The sequence below is a fragment of the Gavia stellata genome, chromosome 1, assembly GCF_030936135.1.
Source record: "Gavia stellata isolate bGavSte3 chromosome 1, bGavSte3.hap2, whole genome shotgun sequence".
In the NCBI taxonomy this organism is placed as follows: domain Eukaryota; kingdom Metazoa; phylum Chordata; class Aves; order Gaviiformes; family Gaviidae; genus Gavia; species Gavia stellata.
In genome coordinates, this window is record NC_082594.1 from 48098372 (window position 1) to 48116096 (window position 17725).

At 34.4% G+C, this 17725-nt stretch overlaps 1 protein-coding gene across 5 annotated transcripts in view; it reads right to left on the reverse strand.

Annotated features, from left to right (window-relative positions):
* Window positions 1–3646: 3646 nt before the first annotated feature.
* RBM26 (RNA binding motif protein 26) overlaps window positions 3647–17725 on the reverse strand; it is a 56581-nt gene continuing 42502 nt past the window's right edge. For all 5 annotated transcript variants that reach the window (XM_059816823.1, XM_059816830.1, XM_059816818.1 and 2 more), the window contains 5 exons: window positions 15682–15786; window positions 12922–13131; window positions 10656–10742; window positions 7294–7407; window positions 3647–4320 (listed from right to left, as the gene is read on the reverse strand). In XM_059816823.1, the coding sequence (XP_059672806.1) occupies window positions 4231–4320; window positions 7294–7407; window positions 10656–10742; window positions 12922–13131; window positions 15682–15786 (606 nt within the window). In that variant the 3' untranslated portion in view covers window positions 3647–4230. The remainder of the gene's footprint in view (window positions 4321–7293; window positions 7408–10655; window positions 10743–12921; window positions 13132–15681; window positions 15787–17725) is intronic.

Consider the following 17725-nt stretch of genomic DNA (forward strand, 5'->3'; position numbering starts at 1 on the left):
ACTGGATCTAAAGAGAATTTAAATAAAAGACTGAAATCACTCGAGTCTGTTTTTATCGAAAGTATTTTTGAGGTCTACAGATTTAAAACATGGTTCAGAATAAAACATGCAGAGACATATTAAAGTAAAAAATGAACATGATTATTTTATAAAACCACAGTATTTAGGCAACTGTGTAATAAGCACACTAATGTGTTTATAAAGGTCTACACGAGTCCACAAAAACCTAAGAGTTCATTTTCACCAAGGATCGTTTACAGCTATATTGGCTCAACTGGAAACTGATTTTTTTTTTTTTAAATCTTGATCAAGAATTAGTTTGTCTGACTTAACAGGTTAATTTGAAAGTAATCAAGTGCTATAACACCAGTACAGTAAGAAATAGCTCCACTCAGAATAGGATGACGAAGAACAATCAAAACTGTTCAGATTTTCACACTTATTCCACAACCCCCTCAAATTTCTGCTATGAGGTGCTTCATTGAAGGTCTATGCCCTTTTATGTTACTTGGTGTATTGGTACAACAGCAGTGTATGACTGGTGAAAGAAAAAAAAATATTTCCCTTCCCCTCCCCATCTATTTTTGGTGAGACCTACTAGTTCAGGGATTAGTTAAAAAAATGCAGGGAACATCCAAAATCACTTCCTTGAGTCAAAACCAAATTCCTGTGCATCTTTTTGTGCTCTTTTATGCTCATGAGACAACTGGTAATTACAAATTGTCCATTGTCTAAAAAACCCTCAAATAAATGAAGAGCTATTAAAAGTTATCCAAGGGCTGAAAAGAATAGTAAGCTTAGCCGGTTTGGGGACTTCTTCAGAGTAGATAGTCAGCAACAAAATTAGATGGTTTAAATTAAGTAGAAATACTTTTCAGTGGGTGCTTTTTCTATTTAAGAAATAGACCTGCTTAGACTTGGTTGTAGAAATAAGTCCTGTACCTTTTTGTTTCACTAATAACTAACTTGTACTACTTCTGCGGATTTTCTGATTTGAAGTGTGTTTTAAGAGAACAAAAACCAAAAATAGCACTGGCCATAAGTAATGCTTCAAAGAGGTATTCTTGTTACTTTATTGTTTTGTAGACAGACTGTAACATAGTCTGAATTACTGACTCCCATTACTTAGAATTTTTTGTAGTTCATCCAAATGTGGTTTACTACAATATTGTCATTGAACTACATGTCAGATCACATCTTATTCAAGCCCTTTAGCATCTAGCTGGAAAAGAAAATACCTTCTTAAATGTTTACCTTTTTTTCCATAGAAATTTTGAAAAGCTGCCTGGGGAAAACCAAGGTAACCCCACTCCCGGTGTTTCAGACTAGGAAAATCCATTTGCAGAACTGTTAAAAAAATACAATGATTTAGCTAATCACAGTGGAGGCATACTTGGGAATGCATTCAGAGGGATCAACTAAGTAAAGAAGGGAATGAAAGTCAGCAGGACGCTTGGTTTGTTGATTCAAACAAGGAAGGATGCTGTTCCAGGTGACAAGAGATTTCACTGAAGGCTATGCTAGTAAGGATCTGACTGAACTGAAAAGATGAGAATTGGCTAAGGTAGTAGCAAAAAAGGGAGGGGAGAGCAGAGCTAGACAAGGAGTACAAGAACAGAGCAAGACTAAAAGAAATCAAGAAAGTCATTTGATAATGACAGAAATAGGTACAGAATCCATTTCGATTGCAACTGGGACACCGTTCTCTTACACTGAATGGCATACAATCAGATTAGTTTTGTCTGAAACAAACATTTGGGTTTGTTTCTTAAAGCAGGACTAAACCAAGCCATTCTCATCCAGGTCATTTTCAGTCAGAGTGACACAAGGTAACAGCAGGGCACAAAATACACGCCAGTAAGAATTCTCTCCGTATTAAGAAATGAATCTTGCATGGATGCATTACCAAGCTGAATTCAAAACAAGCAGGCAAACTTTCAATATTGATTTTAAAAATTACATGATACAGCAATTTCAGATGATTCATAAGAAGCATCCATGTAAAGAACACACTAATAGTTGTCATTAGCTTGTGTTGATTAACTGCAGTGAAAAGGCAGGTTTGAGCACTAGACAAAGCATGCCACACAACCACCTTAAGGCAGCACGCACAGTCCTTTCCTGTTCCGTAAGACAACACACAAAAACCTTCCAACCTCCCGGACTGTCAATCTGGCACCCTTCAGATGTACTAAATAATTAAAGAAGAAAAGTAGGAAAGCTTGTATTTAATACAGTGAACTAGAACAGCTCATTCAGAGCACTGGATGAAAAGGTTCTTAAAATATTTTATTTTGCCTGAAATTCAGTGTAAAAGGAAGTCAATTTCCCAAATACAATTCCTATGGCAAGATTTAGAACTTACTGTAACAAGCATGGCAGTTAATTGTGAAATTTCAATGTGAAACCAAGACTATACAAAAATATTAAGTGCATATTTTTGCAACAAGATATGCATACACACAGGGACATAGGAAAAAAACCCGAACAAAAAAACCTAAAACAGGATCCAGGTCTCAAAAAGTCCTCAAATAATTGAAAAGCACAGAGCAAAAATTCTACAGCTGGAGCTCTTCTCTTGTGATACTACTACTTCTACTTTCCCCCGTTCCTATTTTGGAATTAAAAAAAAGGGCAGAGACATGACTTTTAGCAGTTCTCCCCCACCTCCCCCCAAAAAAGACAAAAACAAAGGCTAAAGAAAATATACTGTTAAGTGAAGTACTATCCCCTGCATCAATTTGATAAATGAGATAGTGGTTTTATGCTGCACTCATTAATGAGCTGATGAGGGGAAAAAATAAAAATAAACCCCACAACTCTTAATAGATTTTCTTTTGAAAACAGACCAGCAGAATGCCACTAAATGGAAATAAAAACATGTCTTTCTGGTGAAAGAGGTCCTTTACTGCAAAGGGCTAAGCAGTTCCCCTTCCTAAGAAGAGGAGAAAGTTCAGACCTCACATAACAGAAAGGCCTGTTAGAAAGAGCCAAGTAAGTATTTCTGTGGAGGAGGAACTCTACTAACATTTCATCTATGTACACTTTTAAATGATGAACATACACTGTAGCGTGAACTTAGTATCTGCTGAGTATTACTTTTGAAATGGAAAAATGTAATCATAGAAACACAGGAATAAAAAAGATGCATTAGTGTGCGTAGTCAAAATTTTTAGAGTAATACCTACCAAAGATTCCACTTCACCTAATGTATTCTTCTAAATTACATTTAAGTATGCATATCTTTCTGTGGGATCAAATTTTCTTCTACAGTTGCACAGTGCAGGGATACAGAATAAATTCCTTATTGTTGGAATATTATTCTATTTACCACTTGACTTAAATCAGTTTAAAATTCAGAAGACATCCAAAAGCTTTTATGCAACAGAGTACACCTGTGTGTTAATGTAAATGAAACATCATTATGTTGAGACTTTTTTTTATATTCAATACTATTTTAGTATAAGTGATAGTGATTAGAGCTCCTTTTGTGAATATGGGGGTGGGGGTTGCCATTTGGAATGGTCTTTTTTCTTTTTTTTTTTCCATCTTTTTTTTTTTTTTTTCATTATGAAGGACCATTGCCTTAGCTTTTTTGGTTATTGCTTTTTTTTTTTCTTTTTTTTTTTTTTGAAGACCATTCCATTTCTTTATTTTTTAACATCTTAAAGTCATAAGGACTTATATGCAAAGCAGTCATACACTTTATCATTAAAACCCATAGGTAAAATACGTACACAAATCCAACAAAAGGCTAGTACATAGTAAAGCCTAAGCATACTACTATGCAATATTATGAATACATAACTTTAGAGACTTCGGTTTAGTACTGTTATCTATTCATTTCTGAAAACATTCACAAAGATTTTAAATGCAAATTTTCATTCCGTATCTGGAATAGAACAAAAATTATCTATGTTATAACAACTTTTGGTCATTTGTGTTTGACCAACGGTAAATTACAAAGAACCCAAAGAATTCTGTAACTTTCTGTAGAACTATGTAATAAAAACATTGCATATGTTCCTAGTATGATGTCTTTAGCAATCATTTACTGAAATGTAACTCAAACATCAACCTCTCAAAACTTATAACCGACCAGCTGCTTTTTAGTCTATATCCGAATCCAACTTCATCACAAAACCCCTTTTAATACAAAGATGCAGAAGTACATTAGGTAATACTAATGCAACACAGGTGCAGTTCTAGCATTGTCATTGATCAGTTGAATCATCTTCTCCATGAACGAGATTCATTATCCTCCTCCTCTTCATCATCATCTTGAAGCAGTGAGTCATCCACCAAAGATTCTTCCTGAAACTTCAAGAGAAAAACATGATACTCTGTTGATCTTTAACATTTTCTGACGTAAAAGGTAGAGTGTAAGACATCTAGGAAGATTAGGTGCTTTCATAATTAAGTGGCTACTCACCAGGTATTTTCTATAGCACCCAAGTCCAAAAGACCTACCTCGTGTTTTCATAAACAAACTAGGAGCCCTGTGTCATTAAGAATGTCACTCTGCTGAATGATCAAGCTCCCTTTTTTTTTTCCAAACAACAAGGTACTTAGTTTCACTCAAGTCTTAAGCCTGCTATCCCTTCTTTAGCACAGTATTCCTTAGCTGAACTAAAATGGTAGTGTACACACGGAAAAATGACAGAAACCTTTTTCATGTGTTTACAACAGCTGCTAAAAATGAAGCTAAATAAGCAGCATGATGAATTATAGGCATGCAGAAACTCAAGACATTTTACATGTATAAAGAATGTATGACTGAAATTTAGGCCAGTGACTTTAAGAACCTATCGCACTCCCAATCTAATCCTGCATAAGTACTGAATTTTAAACAATAAAACTATGTAAAATTTCTTCTATATAATTGGTTGAACTTCAGCACACGAACATTAAATTCTTGAACTCCATCCATCCGGGACCTGGGAATCATAACATACTTCAAACACTAACTTAACCAAATGCTAGAAGCAATACAAAGCTTACAGAAGTAAAGAATGACATTTAAATGCAAAATTTCCCAAGGATTACTGAATAGAAATCTCTCATGTAAAGAAATTTGGTGAAGGTTAGGGGGACCAATTCAGTTGTAGAAAATTCAAATAAATTCCTATCTCATTACACAACGATAGGAGCGCTACATATATCTGGCTTGTTTTGAAAATGGGAAAGGGTCAGAGGTAAGTACATCGACCATATTAAACCAAAAAAATCTGTAAACACTGGGCCAAGTAAGAATCCAGCAACACTACTAACAAAAAAAATAGGTAAACTAGTATTTTTATATTACACATTTGCTATTGCAAAGATTTCAGCAAGCATACAAAAGCAATGAACAGCTAGGGTTTCTGATCAAAGAACAACTCCTATACATTTTCCACAAGAATAATTAGCCAAGGAATGACTGCAGAAACAGTCCAGAGACAAATAAAACCAGTTAAATTAAAAAACAAAATCAGATCTCAAGAAAAGTGTTAGAAAAATAAATGGTTGGGGGTGGGGGGGAGAATCCACACTAAAGGTAAACATTCAAATAATGAAATTATTTCTTAATAACAAAAAAACCCTGTTACTTCCTCTTTTTACTTAAATTTTGAAAATCTGGAAAGTTTTAGATGAGCTCATCAATTTATGAATTACAGAAAACAGTCTCATGCAGTCTTCTCCCTGAGTTTTCTTTCCATACCTGATGACTCCTATTAAGGAGAACAACCATCACCTAAAATAGATGTATCCCACTACCACAAACACTTCTCAGCTGACAAGATGTTGTCAAGCATCTAGGCCTGAGGTCTTTGTAAATCTGTCCTTTCCCTTTGCCAGGGCAGCCAGCACATGTAGCTTGTAACTGTCTTCATTCCCTTTCCCCCACTACCTATACCCTAGAGGTTCCCTCCTACACTCAGTGTCTTCAGGTGGAGTTAAAAGAGGAATCTCACTGTAGTTCACGTACCAATGAGTATGTACTTCCCTTCCTTTACTCTGCTGAAGTGTTTGCATATCCCTCCATGCCCCTCCTTCATTATGCAAAATGGCGAAGTCTCAGTGAAGTAGTTACTCGATGAGACCTCACAAGAAGGTAGATTCCTTGCAGCAACAAACATTGCTGTTGGTCTTCACAGGCAATACATCCCTGAAGGAGAAGTGACAAAATATCCGTGGTGCTCTGAAGACTCCCCAAGGTAGCCTCCTGTTCACTCACAGCTCATTACTATCTGACAATGCTTGAGATTTGCGTATATAAGGAAAGTAATATTTAGTAAGTCAGAATGCACAAACGCCTAGTATGAATACACCGCAGTGGAGGTAGTCTACTCTACCTGTCTTTGGCTCACGTGCTAAAAAGAAATTAGCATTTTTGGAAACAGAAAGCAAATAGACAAACTGACTGTCTTCAGAAAAAAAACCCAGGAACTGAATACTACAAAATTTTAAAAAACTAACTGAATTTGGTTATATCAAAACAATCTTATGAAGCTGCTTCTACAGTAGGTCGGCCAAAATATCATCGGAAAAAGTTACAGACAAAATACTATCACTGATTAAGTCAAGGTGTACTTCTACTTCAGCTATTCTATGGCAATTACGTATCTACAGTTAACTGACAGTAAATTAATTAGAAAAAAGATTGCCTGACTTTTTCCCCAAGTAGCATTTATTTTTCAGAATTCACAAACTTCAGTATTTTCAGTGTAATGAGTTAAATGCATCACGAAATGTTGCCCCACTATTCCTACCTTAACCAACTAAAGTTACTTGGACAAGGCTTTAATATCTTTCATGCACCACGATGAAGATTAACACTCAGCAGAGGTACTTTAGATGTCTGAATGATGTTAACAAATGCTCTAAATTATTCCTTCACCTGTATCCTCCAAGCCATTTCTCTCTATAAAAGAAAATTAGATTCTGAAATTTGATCCTCTAAGAAATTAGTGCCTAAAGTAGATGGTACAGAAGACCATGTTTTAGACAAAATCCTCAATCCCTCTCATGCAAATTCAAACCCACCCCTTCCAGTTTCTAGCTATTTCCTCTAGAGTTTTTTGTTGTTTAAGAAATGTTTCATTTCTGCAAGGAAAAGTAAAGTATCTGGACTTTCAACAGCCTAGAAAACAAGAAATGTATTTATAAATCCACTTTCTGATATCAAAACATAAGTTAGTTTCAAAAAATAGAAGTATGAATCTACAGATCATTTTCTTTTGAAAAAGCTGCATTATTTTATCTTAAAAATCAAAAATTAAAAGAAAAAAAAAAAAGAAAAAGCAAGCTTACTTCCTCTTCATCAGGTTCAGCTTCTTCTGCTTCAACAGCTGACATACTAGCAACAGGCTTGTTCCATGCCAACTTTAACTCTTGTCCTTTAAAACGAGATCCATGAATTGCAGCCTAAAACAAGTTTAAATGTTTTAGTTATCTTTTTGTTGGGAAAAATTAACTTCCGTAATACTTCAATGCCAGAAATAATCCAACAGACTGCTTTTTCAAAAGAAAATCCAAGTTTTAGTATGTTCATACTGAATTACTGTTAATAGGTTAAAACAAACCAACTTCATTTACCGCACATGGAATTCACACATCCTCTCAGGAAAATGATCAAAATATATTCAGAGGAAAATAAGCTTTGAAAACCATAAAGCATATGGTGATGTGGGTAACATACTGAACCAACACCTTCCTGGTTTTTAATTTTATGTTGATGTGTCCTTCACCTCTCAAAGACGGACGCAAAACTGTTAATGCATAACTTACTGGAAGAAGTAAGACATCCCACAAATACAAATGGTTAAAAAAACCAAACCCAAACAACTAAAAAAGCCCCTTTGTGATTACAACTTAATCTACTGGAAAACGTTCCACTTCCTGTAAAGCCGTTGTAATTGAAACGTAAAAATTTTTAACTTATGGGATATTCATGTCTTTCTAAGTACCAGCTGCATTAAGTGGCTGCTTTGGAAATAGTATGTTCAAATTAAAGTAACATGAATGAGCATAAATCAGCGTTAGCAACATTCCGAAATAACTGTCATGGTCACAAAAGATTTATAGTACAATCTGAAAGCACAGCATAATGTGAAAAGTAGAAACAATTACATGTTCAATGACATCTGAACATGAATTGTGTGATATTAAAGTCCCCAGGTATAAATTTTAAATCTGTACATATAAATTTATGATAAATTTAAAAGATTCTATGCTTATTAAAATGCAGCTCAGGAGCTTTTTGTCCATGGTCTCATCACAATGTCGCACAACTAGAATTTTTAGAAGTACTTATACGTGACATTTAGGTCCAGAAACAACTTGTAATCTTTGGAAGAAATTACTACTACATAAAAATACAACATTTTACAATAGGGAATCCTCCTCTTCCTTCCAGGCTAGAACATATATCGTCATAAAGCTTAGGCCTATTTTCATTTAAGAAGGTAAAATATTAGCTGCATTTACATCACAATTGGCCTCAACAGAGGTTTTTAATGATTACCTTCTACAACTTCTCCAATTGCCAGTCTTAAAGTCTGCTTTAGTAGTAAACACAGAAATTCCAGTGGAAATATATTCAATACATAAGAATATCTTAAGGAAAATACAGATGTTATTATATTTGATCAAACACAGTTTTAATAAAATTTTAATTTAAAAATGGAGGTGCAATTAGACACAAAATCATTTGACAGTTAAAAGTTTTAATGCTAACTAGAATGTGGACATCTCGCACATTGATCATGAATTCTGATCCAGCTAAAATATCCCCACTTCCCAGAGCATACTCTGAATTTCACCTTGAATACAGCTAGTGCTTTTCAAATGCAGTAACATGTATCGTAAATAAAAGAAAAAAAAAAGATAAGTACGTCATGTTGACTTCAGCCTTTCCACCAAATCTACCTCCCTTCTCCCCCTGCCCACATCTTGCTTCATTCTCTGCACTACCTTCTTTTTCAGGTGCTTCCTATTTCTACACTTCTATGTTTGGTTCCAAAATACTACCATTCCCTGCTTTTTGGGTACAGAAATTAGCTACGGCTGAAAGGATTCTCCATGCCAATTTTTAGGCAAAACAAGTTCTAACAGTAAAAACTGTATTTTTCTGATAAACACGTATCTGTAGTAAGATACTGTCAAGATCCTTGTTGTGAGTCATATTCCACCTGGGATAAGTAAAGACTTTATTGGACAGTCCATAAAAAACAATTCTTGTTCTAGGTGACATATTTTTATTTTCAGGGAAGCAGAAGTTCCTCTCAACACTTAGAATATTTCTTATGTAAATGACGATGTCAAAGAATATGAAGTTGCAAAATGAAGTAACCAATGTCAGGAAGCACCAAAACTAAAATTCCAACCTTAATTCAGTCCACTTGTGAGTATACGAATTATGACAGCTTTTATCTACAGGCAGGCATTTCCTTATTCTCCACAGAACTTTTGTTCGCTGTTGAACCATGTTCCTTCAATACAGTTGTACAGTATTTTTTTCTCTATCAGTCAGTATATACTATGTACCACTAATGACACTTTCTTTTTTACAGAATAATTACAATCTCCATACAGTTAGTGCTCATTATTACTATATCTAAGAGTGTCACAAACAAAATATGCAACCATAATGATACTGTAAGTGTTCAAAACTATTGCCATTGGCTTAATTTGCATTGTAAATATCAGTATTTCCATCAATCAGGTCACTGGTGTCTCAAGATAAAGCATACAAAAAGAGAAAGCCTGGCCAGGTATGAAAATTGTGTTCAAGTAAACTCCACAATATGAACTTTGTGCAAAAATAGAAACTTTGTGTAAATTATAAATATAAAATGAAATCTTTCCATATAACCATACTGTAAATACGAATCCATTCTTTCTGGAGCCCCTATTATTTTCAGGATACTCCTTTCCAACAATGATGCAACGATTTTGAAGAAAACAAAATAATTTGCAGAACAACTATAGTCGTTATTTTGTGCAGGTTCACATACTACCTACACCATGGACTGAATAAGGCAGGAGTCCAGCTGAGCCAAATATATAAAGTCCTAATGATCCATGTGTAAGGATGCTGAATTACACATACCTCAACTCCGGATTTTAGTCTCTAAAAGTTACTTCTGTAATTCTATACTTCTGTAATTTCCTAAATTTCTAAGAAATATGCTAAAAAAGGGAAAAAAAAGAAAAAAAATCCAGAAAATCCCATCACATCAAATCACATTTACACTATCACAGGTTTTCAGGCAAAGGTGAATCCAACTGATCCCAAACAAAATACATAGGCTCATTCTGCAGGATGTCAGTGAAATTTCAGGCAGATTGTGAGGGTACCAAGTCTTCAGGTGAAAACAACTGGCAATTAAATAAAGATTAAACCAAGACATTCAGCTATCAGTTCCCATGTGTTTCTCCTAATTTCTCTTTTATATCCTGTACTTGAGTTTGCTATAAACATCCTTATTTCCTAAGGATTTCCGTAATATGCTGTTCTGACAGATTTGTTTAATCTAGAATTAAACTTTTGTATCACACTTCTTTTAAAACATTTTAAAATAATTAGCAACATTTGATTTAATCAAATATAGAAGTATAATGTAACCAGAAAGTAGATGAATGTGGCAGAGTATTTTCAAGACTATACTCACAGCTTCAGCTTCTGCTCTTGTCTTAAAGGTAATCACCGCATGGAGAGAAGAGTCATCTATCTGGCAATCTTCAATTTCTCCATATTGCTTTTAATAAATAAAAAAAAGCTTAGTAAATAGTTCTCCACCTCTAAAAATGCTGTCCTAAATCAAATGTCCTCAAAAATCACATAAAATTAGAATAGTATACCTTTCACAGCCTTAATGCCAATCAGAGTACTTGCCTTTGCAAGGAATACAGTTACTTTTGCTTGCATTTCTAAAACACAAAAGTGCTGTAGTCTCTGGATTTCCTGATTGCATACATACAGGTATGAAGTAAAATTATGACAGAAAAAGAAGTTCTTCTGCTTCAATACCTCTGTCTTGATCAGAAAGAAGGGCTCTTGAGATGATTCCATTAGTCTATTATGAAACTCTTCCACAAAAAGATTTATTAGACACAAGGACTGTAGAAAAAGTTTCAAAACTTGATTTCAGCATCTTAAGAACCTGACCCATCTATTCCTGTAATGGTCTCTATGGTATTGCTACCTTTAACACTGCCATTAGTGTAAGCTGCAATGCCCAACACATCTGTACAGATGGGAGTGCACTGCTGATGTGCAGAGAGTTGTGATATCTTATCACAGAAACAGAAATACAGCTTAGTGCATTTCCATGGAATTTGGAACAAGTTTAAAAACAGCAAATGCAAAACTTGCAAAATGAAATAATTAACATTTTTTCTCAGTGCTATACCACTAACACTGTGACTAGAACTGTATTTGTTGGTGCTCCTAAGTTTTCTTAGTTAATATTTTTGTTTATTAAAGATAGTAAGTTTAATACTCCCTGCAATAAAACCAAAGTATAAGAAAAAGCTAAGTTCTGAGCAAATTTATGACCATAAGTCTGACACCACACAGCAAGCTTTTAATAGTGGCAGATTCTCTGTCTTGATTTTTATATTCTTTGCAGTCAGTAAGAGAAGTACATAAAGAAATGAAAAATATGAAAGGTGATCAGCAAAATTTACTTTAGCAATATTCATATGGCAGATTAAATCACAGTATCATGCTGTATATTAAAAGTAAGTTTTTTCTTATACTCATCATTGAAACCAGACTCAGAAACATCCTATGGTTGACCAAGTAGATCGTATTGCTTAAAGTTTTATGTTCTTAGTTTTACACGAAAAATTTGTAAAGTCATTGCTCAATCGATCAGTCCATCATACATCTCTATAGAAAGTACTTTTGTTCCCTTTAAATACACACACATGCACATATAGGTATGTATAAATGTTCGATCTATCACTCATCTCTACAGAAAGTAATTTTGTTCCCCTTATGGGTATAACAGTTCCCTTGTTGTTCCGCTGTGTAGGTATGATGTGGTGTATTTAAGGGGAACAAAATATATAAGTACATTTATGTTGGTTCCCTTTTTGTTCTGCTATATAGGTATGATGCGGTGTATTTAAGGGGAACAAAATATCTACATACATTTATGTATGTATATATACACAGCACTCCTGGAAACACGACACCTTAAAAAACCCAGTGTAATAGTGGTGGTTTTTTGTTGTGGGTTTTTATAAATTTATGTTGATTATTCACTTTTTTAGCAAGTTTTTATGTGCAAATATAACAATTATGTATATCACTATCATTTTTTAGACTAAAAACAGGAAAAAAACCATAGAAAAAGCTCTGACTTCTTAAGCTTACAGAGATGAATAGACAGAAACCTTTGGCTGCCCTGCCAAGATCTGCATATAGTTGCACAAGTCTCATCTTGAGTCTTAAATTCAGAAAGTTAGGTAAAAGCACTGAAATTTTCAGCGAAAATTTTTATTAAGCACTTGTTACAATACTTCAATACAGATAAACAGACTTCAGGTATTGAAAGTTTGGCACTGAATCAGTCTTTGTTCTCATCATCCCTTCAGTTATTTTATCTTTCTAGACCTAAAAATTTGTAAAAATTTTACACATATCCTGAACAAATAAATATTTTCATATTCCCAGTTTCCTTTCTTTTTAAGAAAAGAACCAAGCCTTGTAAATACTATGCAGTTACAGTTATAGCTAGTTGAATCAATGGTGTAATATGTCTGTCTTTCACCTTTTTCCTGATGCATCCTCTTTTTCCATGAACATGTATATCATATTAAAGATTCATTCCTAAATACTATTTCCAGATGGAAATGCATCAAGAGAAAACAAGTCATTCAACAAAAGAACGTAATCCAAAGAACAGAAAAAGTGAAATTGCCACATACCGCAAAATGAGGAAGAAGATCTTCTCTATCACTTTCTGTAAATGCAGAGATTTCTAATGCCCTAGGTCGATGATCCACAACTGCATGCACAGGAACTCCTCTGCCTCTACCCCGGCCTCGTATTCCTCTACCTCTGCTACGTGATGCACCCCGACCTCTTGCATGAACCCCTCTACCACGAACTGAAGAAAGAATCCCTCGTTTGGCAGCCTAAGATGTTTATACATAACATATTGATGTATTAAAATTCATAATCTAAATATTTAGACAAAATCAACAAACACATATTCTGATGTTTCCTAAAAACACATCCCCAAACAAGCCTCTGAAAGAGCAGCTTACAGGTCTTAAAATAACAAAACGTGAACATGTTAATAACGTTAGAAAGCTAATACTGTTAATTATTAACAGATCAAAAATAGGACAGAAATATGAAAAAAGAACCAGGTATTAGAAACAGGTATCAAAAGAGACCTTATCTGTGAGGATAATTCCTCACAGGAGGGAGGAACTGCAGTAAAGCATTTGAAATTTCATTAACAAATTTTCTTGATATAGTGACTAACTACTTTATTTGTCTCTTTAACTTTGTCTCTTAATTTGTCTCTGAAGTCCAGCCAGGACTTTTATTCTGACCAGAATTAATCCAGCATAATAGTTTTTGGCCACAGAATTGTGAGGTATGAAACAGAGGCTGTTACAAGCACCTCCAAGGACAAAAGTATTTGCTAAAACTTTGGCTCTACGTACTAATTTCCATTCCCACAATACCTGTGTAACCCTTCTAAAGAACTGGCATGCACTCTCCAAGAAAAGTCAAAAGGCCAATGACAGTATCTCTGACAGTCATTTAAAAAATAATTCACAAACGTTATTTTAAGTTTCAAAATCATACTTTCAAGGATCTAATGTCAATGTTTATAACAAGAAAAAAAAAGTCTTTTCAAACCCAAATAGATCTGATGTAGGAATCAAATGTTGAATGAAATCACCGTAACAATGATTTTAACATATCCTACAGTGCTTAAGCACTCATAGCACTACTTTAATGCAATCCACTGATATCACCCATGAGGACATCAGTATGTTACAGCTTTCTTCATGAAATTATTAGGATAATTTTACAATAGTATATAGTTTGCTTTTTATTTTTTGTGAAGAGAATCTTGCGGGGGGAGGTTGTTTGTTTGGGGTTGTTTTTTTTTTTTTAAAAACATTTTTAAATGGTTAAATTAATAATCCAGAAAGTTAAAGATGCTGACTCAACAATCAAGCTGTACACTGGGTTTTCTTACAGTAAAATCAGGGCCACCTGGAATAGAACAGCAGGTTATGAGCCGCAGAAGCAACGCATGAATATTATGCAAGTTAAAGTCACAAAGACAATGTGTGAATAAAAGTTTTTCTAAAGAATTTGTAAGAATACTGAAGAATCAAGCAAATATCAAGGTAAAAATCCACATATCCCTCTTGTGAATTATACAAGGGACACATTTCATGCTGTTCCTTGAAACATACTGGTGTGCTTTACCAAGAACTCTGTTTTTCTCCACCTACTTTGATCAGTATTTGCTAAAGGCCTCAGAATTTTCATTTTACTAGCAAAAATTATTTTCCTGAAAGAGATACAATTTTTTTTCCAACTCAAAATATAAACAGAATCAATGAGAGATGGAGTAGGATTAGCACACTCAACTACAGTGTAACTTTATCTTGAACAAGCACCTACTTTTCTACTATTTTACAGATCATTCGATTGACTTATTTTCTAAAATGTACGATTTATAAATAAGCTTTCAGTACACCTGTGAAATATTATTCACCATGAGAATATATATTGTTAACATAAGCTTTTATGTCACCTCTGTTCAATTGGCTTGGCTTATTAACAAACCTATTTTCACAATTACCAAAGCTGCGTAACAATTTCATTTTAAAGTAAGATTTTAATGCAACTTAGCCATACGTATGTGCACTGTGTTCATATGTAGTTATACATAAGACATGACCAAACTTCATTAAGACAACACGGATTTAAGCGACACAGCAGCCTGCTTAACAGTAAAAAGAGGTAAGATTATCATGCAATTAAGTAGATATTACACAATCATATAGGCAAGACAGTGCAATATAACGCAGAACACCACCCACAGCATTCAGAATTTCTAGAATAAGACACAGATACGAAGAATCTTGCACAACTTTCTGAATTTTTTTTAAAAGCAAGTACTTTAAGAAAAAGTATGTTTCTACACATTGAACACTTCTTGAAACATTGTATTTGTTTTGCTAACTCCTCCTTCTGTTGAAACCAACACTATAATACTACTACTTTGGGCACGTCAGCCTTTTTGGTTAATGTCATTAAGAGGATGCTAACACTTAAGAATAAAAAAAAATCAAGCAGTGTTTTTTAACTCTCCTGTATCAAATACAACACCACCTACAGGCAACAATTTAAAAACGTTCCATGCTCTCAAGGAAGTATTACTACCACAAATCTATAAAATATCACGTCATATAAATGATTACAGAATTTAAACAGATTAGCAATCAAAATTAAAGACAGTACTATTTCTCTACCTCAGCAGAATTCAGAAACTGATTTTTAAAAATATTATTCTTAAATGCTTCCATCTACATGCAACTTCATATTGCACTCTGGAAAAAAATAGTTTATGATACAACACACAAGCCAATAAACATATATGAAAGTATTTGATTAAAAGTCAATTACTACAAAAGAAGAGACAAACATACTTCCAGCTGTAGCTCTGTATATTTTCGTCTTAATTCAGTAACTTCCTCCCCAGCTTGCATCTTCTTGTATAAATCCAGTTCAGTATCTAGTAACTCTTTCTGCATCTAAGAAATTGTTACGGTAGATTATTAGTTCCACAGTTCACATTCTCTACTGAGGAAATGATTTTCTGATAAAACCCAAGAATCTATTGCTACGCTCCTACCAGCAGGCTATTTCAAAAATATACAGCGATTTAAGGATTGGCCAGTGTTGGCCTCCAGGTAAGGTAGAAGTCTGCCACAGCACCTCTATCTGGAAAACAAGTTCCTAGAAACTCTAAGGAAAATTAATTTGAAAACCAGAAGCTGTAGTGAAATTTTAAACTTAACCAAGTTGTGGCTTATTAACTCAGATCACAGCTGTAACTTTGCAGGTATACTGCTTACTATGCTAGGTTTCCACCTTCGAAACCAAATCAAGCACAAGCTTAGGAGCCTTCTTGGCAAGATAAAACTTCAGTGTGTAGTAGTACATTTCTGAGCTTGGTGATGTCAAAGCTTTTAGACTACCACACAAAGCCAAAGCTGATGGAATTTTTTCTAAATTACAGATACACAAAATAGGAAATTTAAAATTATATGGTAGTGATGATGAGGTAAAAAGGGATTCTACAAGAAAAAAGCAGCACAATTATGAATGAATACAAAATCTATGATCAATAATGAGAAAAGCCATAGAAGTTTATCATGATTCTATAATGCAAAAAGCACAAATGGTAGTTCTGTTCAGACCACAGTAGACAAAACACAGTAACAAGACCTCTGCTAACAAAAGGTTGGTCTCTGATGCACCCAGCATTGCCTTCCAGCACACAGTACCTTAAAAAAACTATTAGAAAGTTCAAAAATATATATGAAACTGAAAGGTGTCTCTGAACCCAAATTTAGACATGTTCATTGCAACCACTGAAGTGCAGGTGCTGGTAATAGGTGCAGGAAAGGGCTTTATGTGACCAGGAAAATGTTATTTGAAGTCTGTTCCAAATTGGAAGCTTTCTTTTTTTTCTTTTTTTTTTTTTTAATAGAAAAAGCAGCAGCCTAATGTTCCAGTAACATCACAAATGAAGAATAAAATTATAGATGATTGTGAAACAGTTTTACATTTACACCCGTTGATTCAAAACCACAGCATGTAATGTATTCAAAGGCTGGTTGTCAAGAGATGAAGGTTTCGCAGTTGTGACAGTTGGAAACCAAGTATCACCACTGAATGATAAAGAAGGGGTTTTTTTGTTTCTTTGTTTTTTTCCTGGAAGCTTTAAAAGAAAAAAAGCTGGATTATTCAACTGGCAACTTCAACCTGAACCCCTTTCAGCCCCATTTTCTGATTATCTACAGCAACCACAGAAAAAAATCCATTATCTACTGTATAATGGTTTTCAAAGTTTTCAAAATTGGAAACAGTGTTTTTCTCAAATCCCACTGTGTTGCAACACATCAATGACACAGCAAAACAACCACTTCTGAAGTTTAATAATGACTAGCAGTTAGAACTCACAAAGCAGTCAGTGACATGGGTGTCATAAAGAAAGTCTCTAGACTTTCGAGGTTTATTTCCAGTGCTCTTAATGAAGACTTCGCTTTTATAGAGCTGTGCCAGGTCCCAAGAAGAAAATACCTCCTTCAGACATACCAAGAAGCAGCAAAGGTTTCTACACTCAGGGGGAAGAGTATTTTGTAATCTGCATGAACTGGAACAAGACAAAAATAGGTAAAGATAATGGCACAGCCACATGGGCCTCATCTATCTAATGCTTCAAGTTTGGAGGGTCTTCTGAACTGCGCAGGTTTTAAAAGCAAAGAAAATGCAAGAGAACATAGAGCAAAGTCTTTCTGAAAATTGTCAAAGTTGTAATTTTTAACTGAAAGCTCTGTTAATTCCTCACTTTCAAAAAGGTCAGATGGGACTGTTTTCTCTCTTTCAAATGTTAACAAAACAATGCTTACAGATAATTACCAATCTCCCTAAAAGGAAAGCTATCCATAAAATAAACTTTTCTAC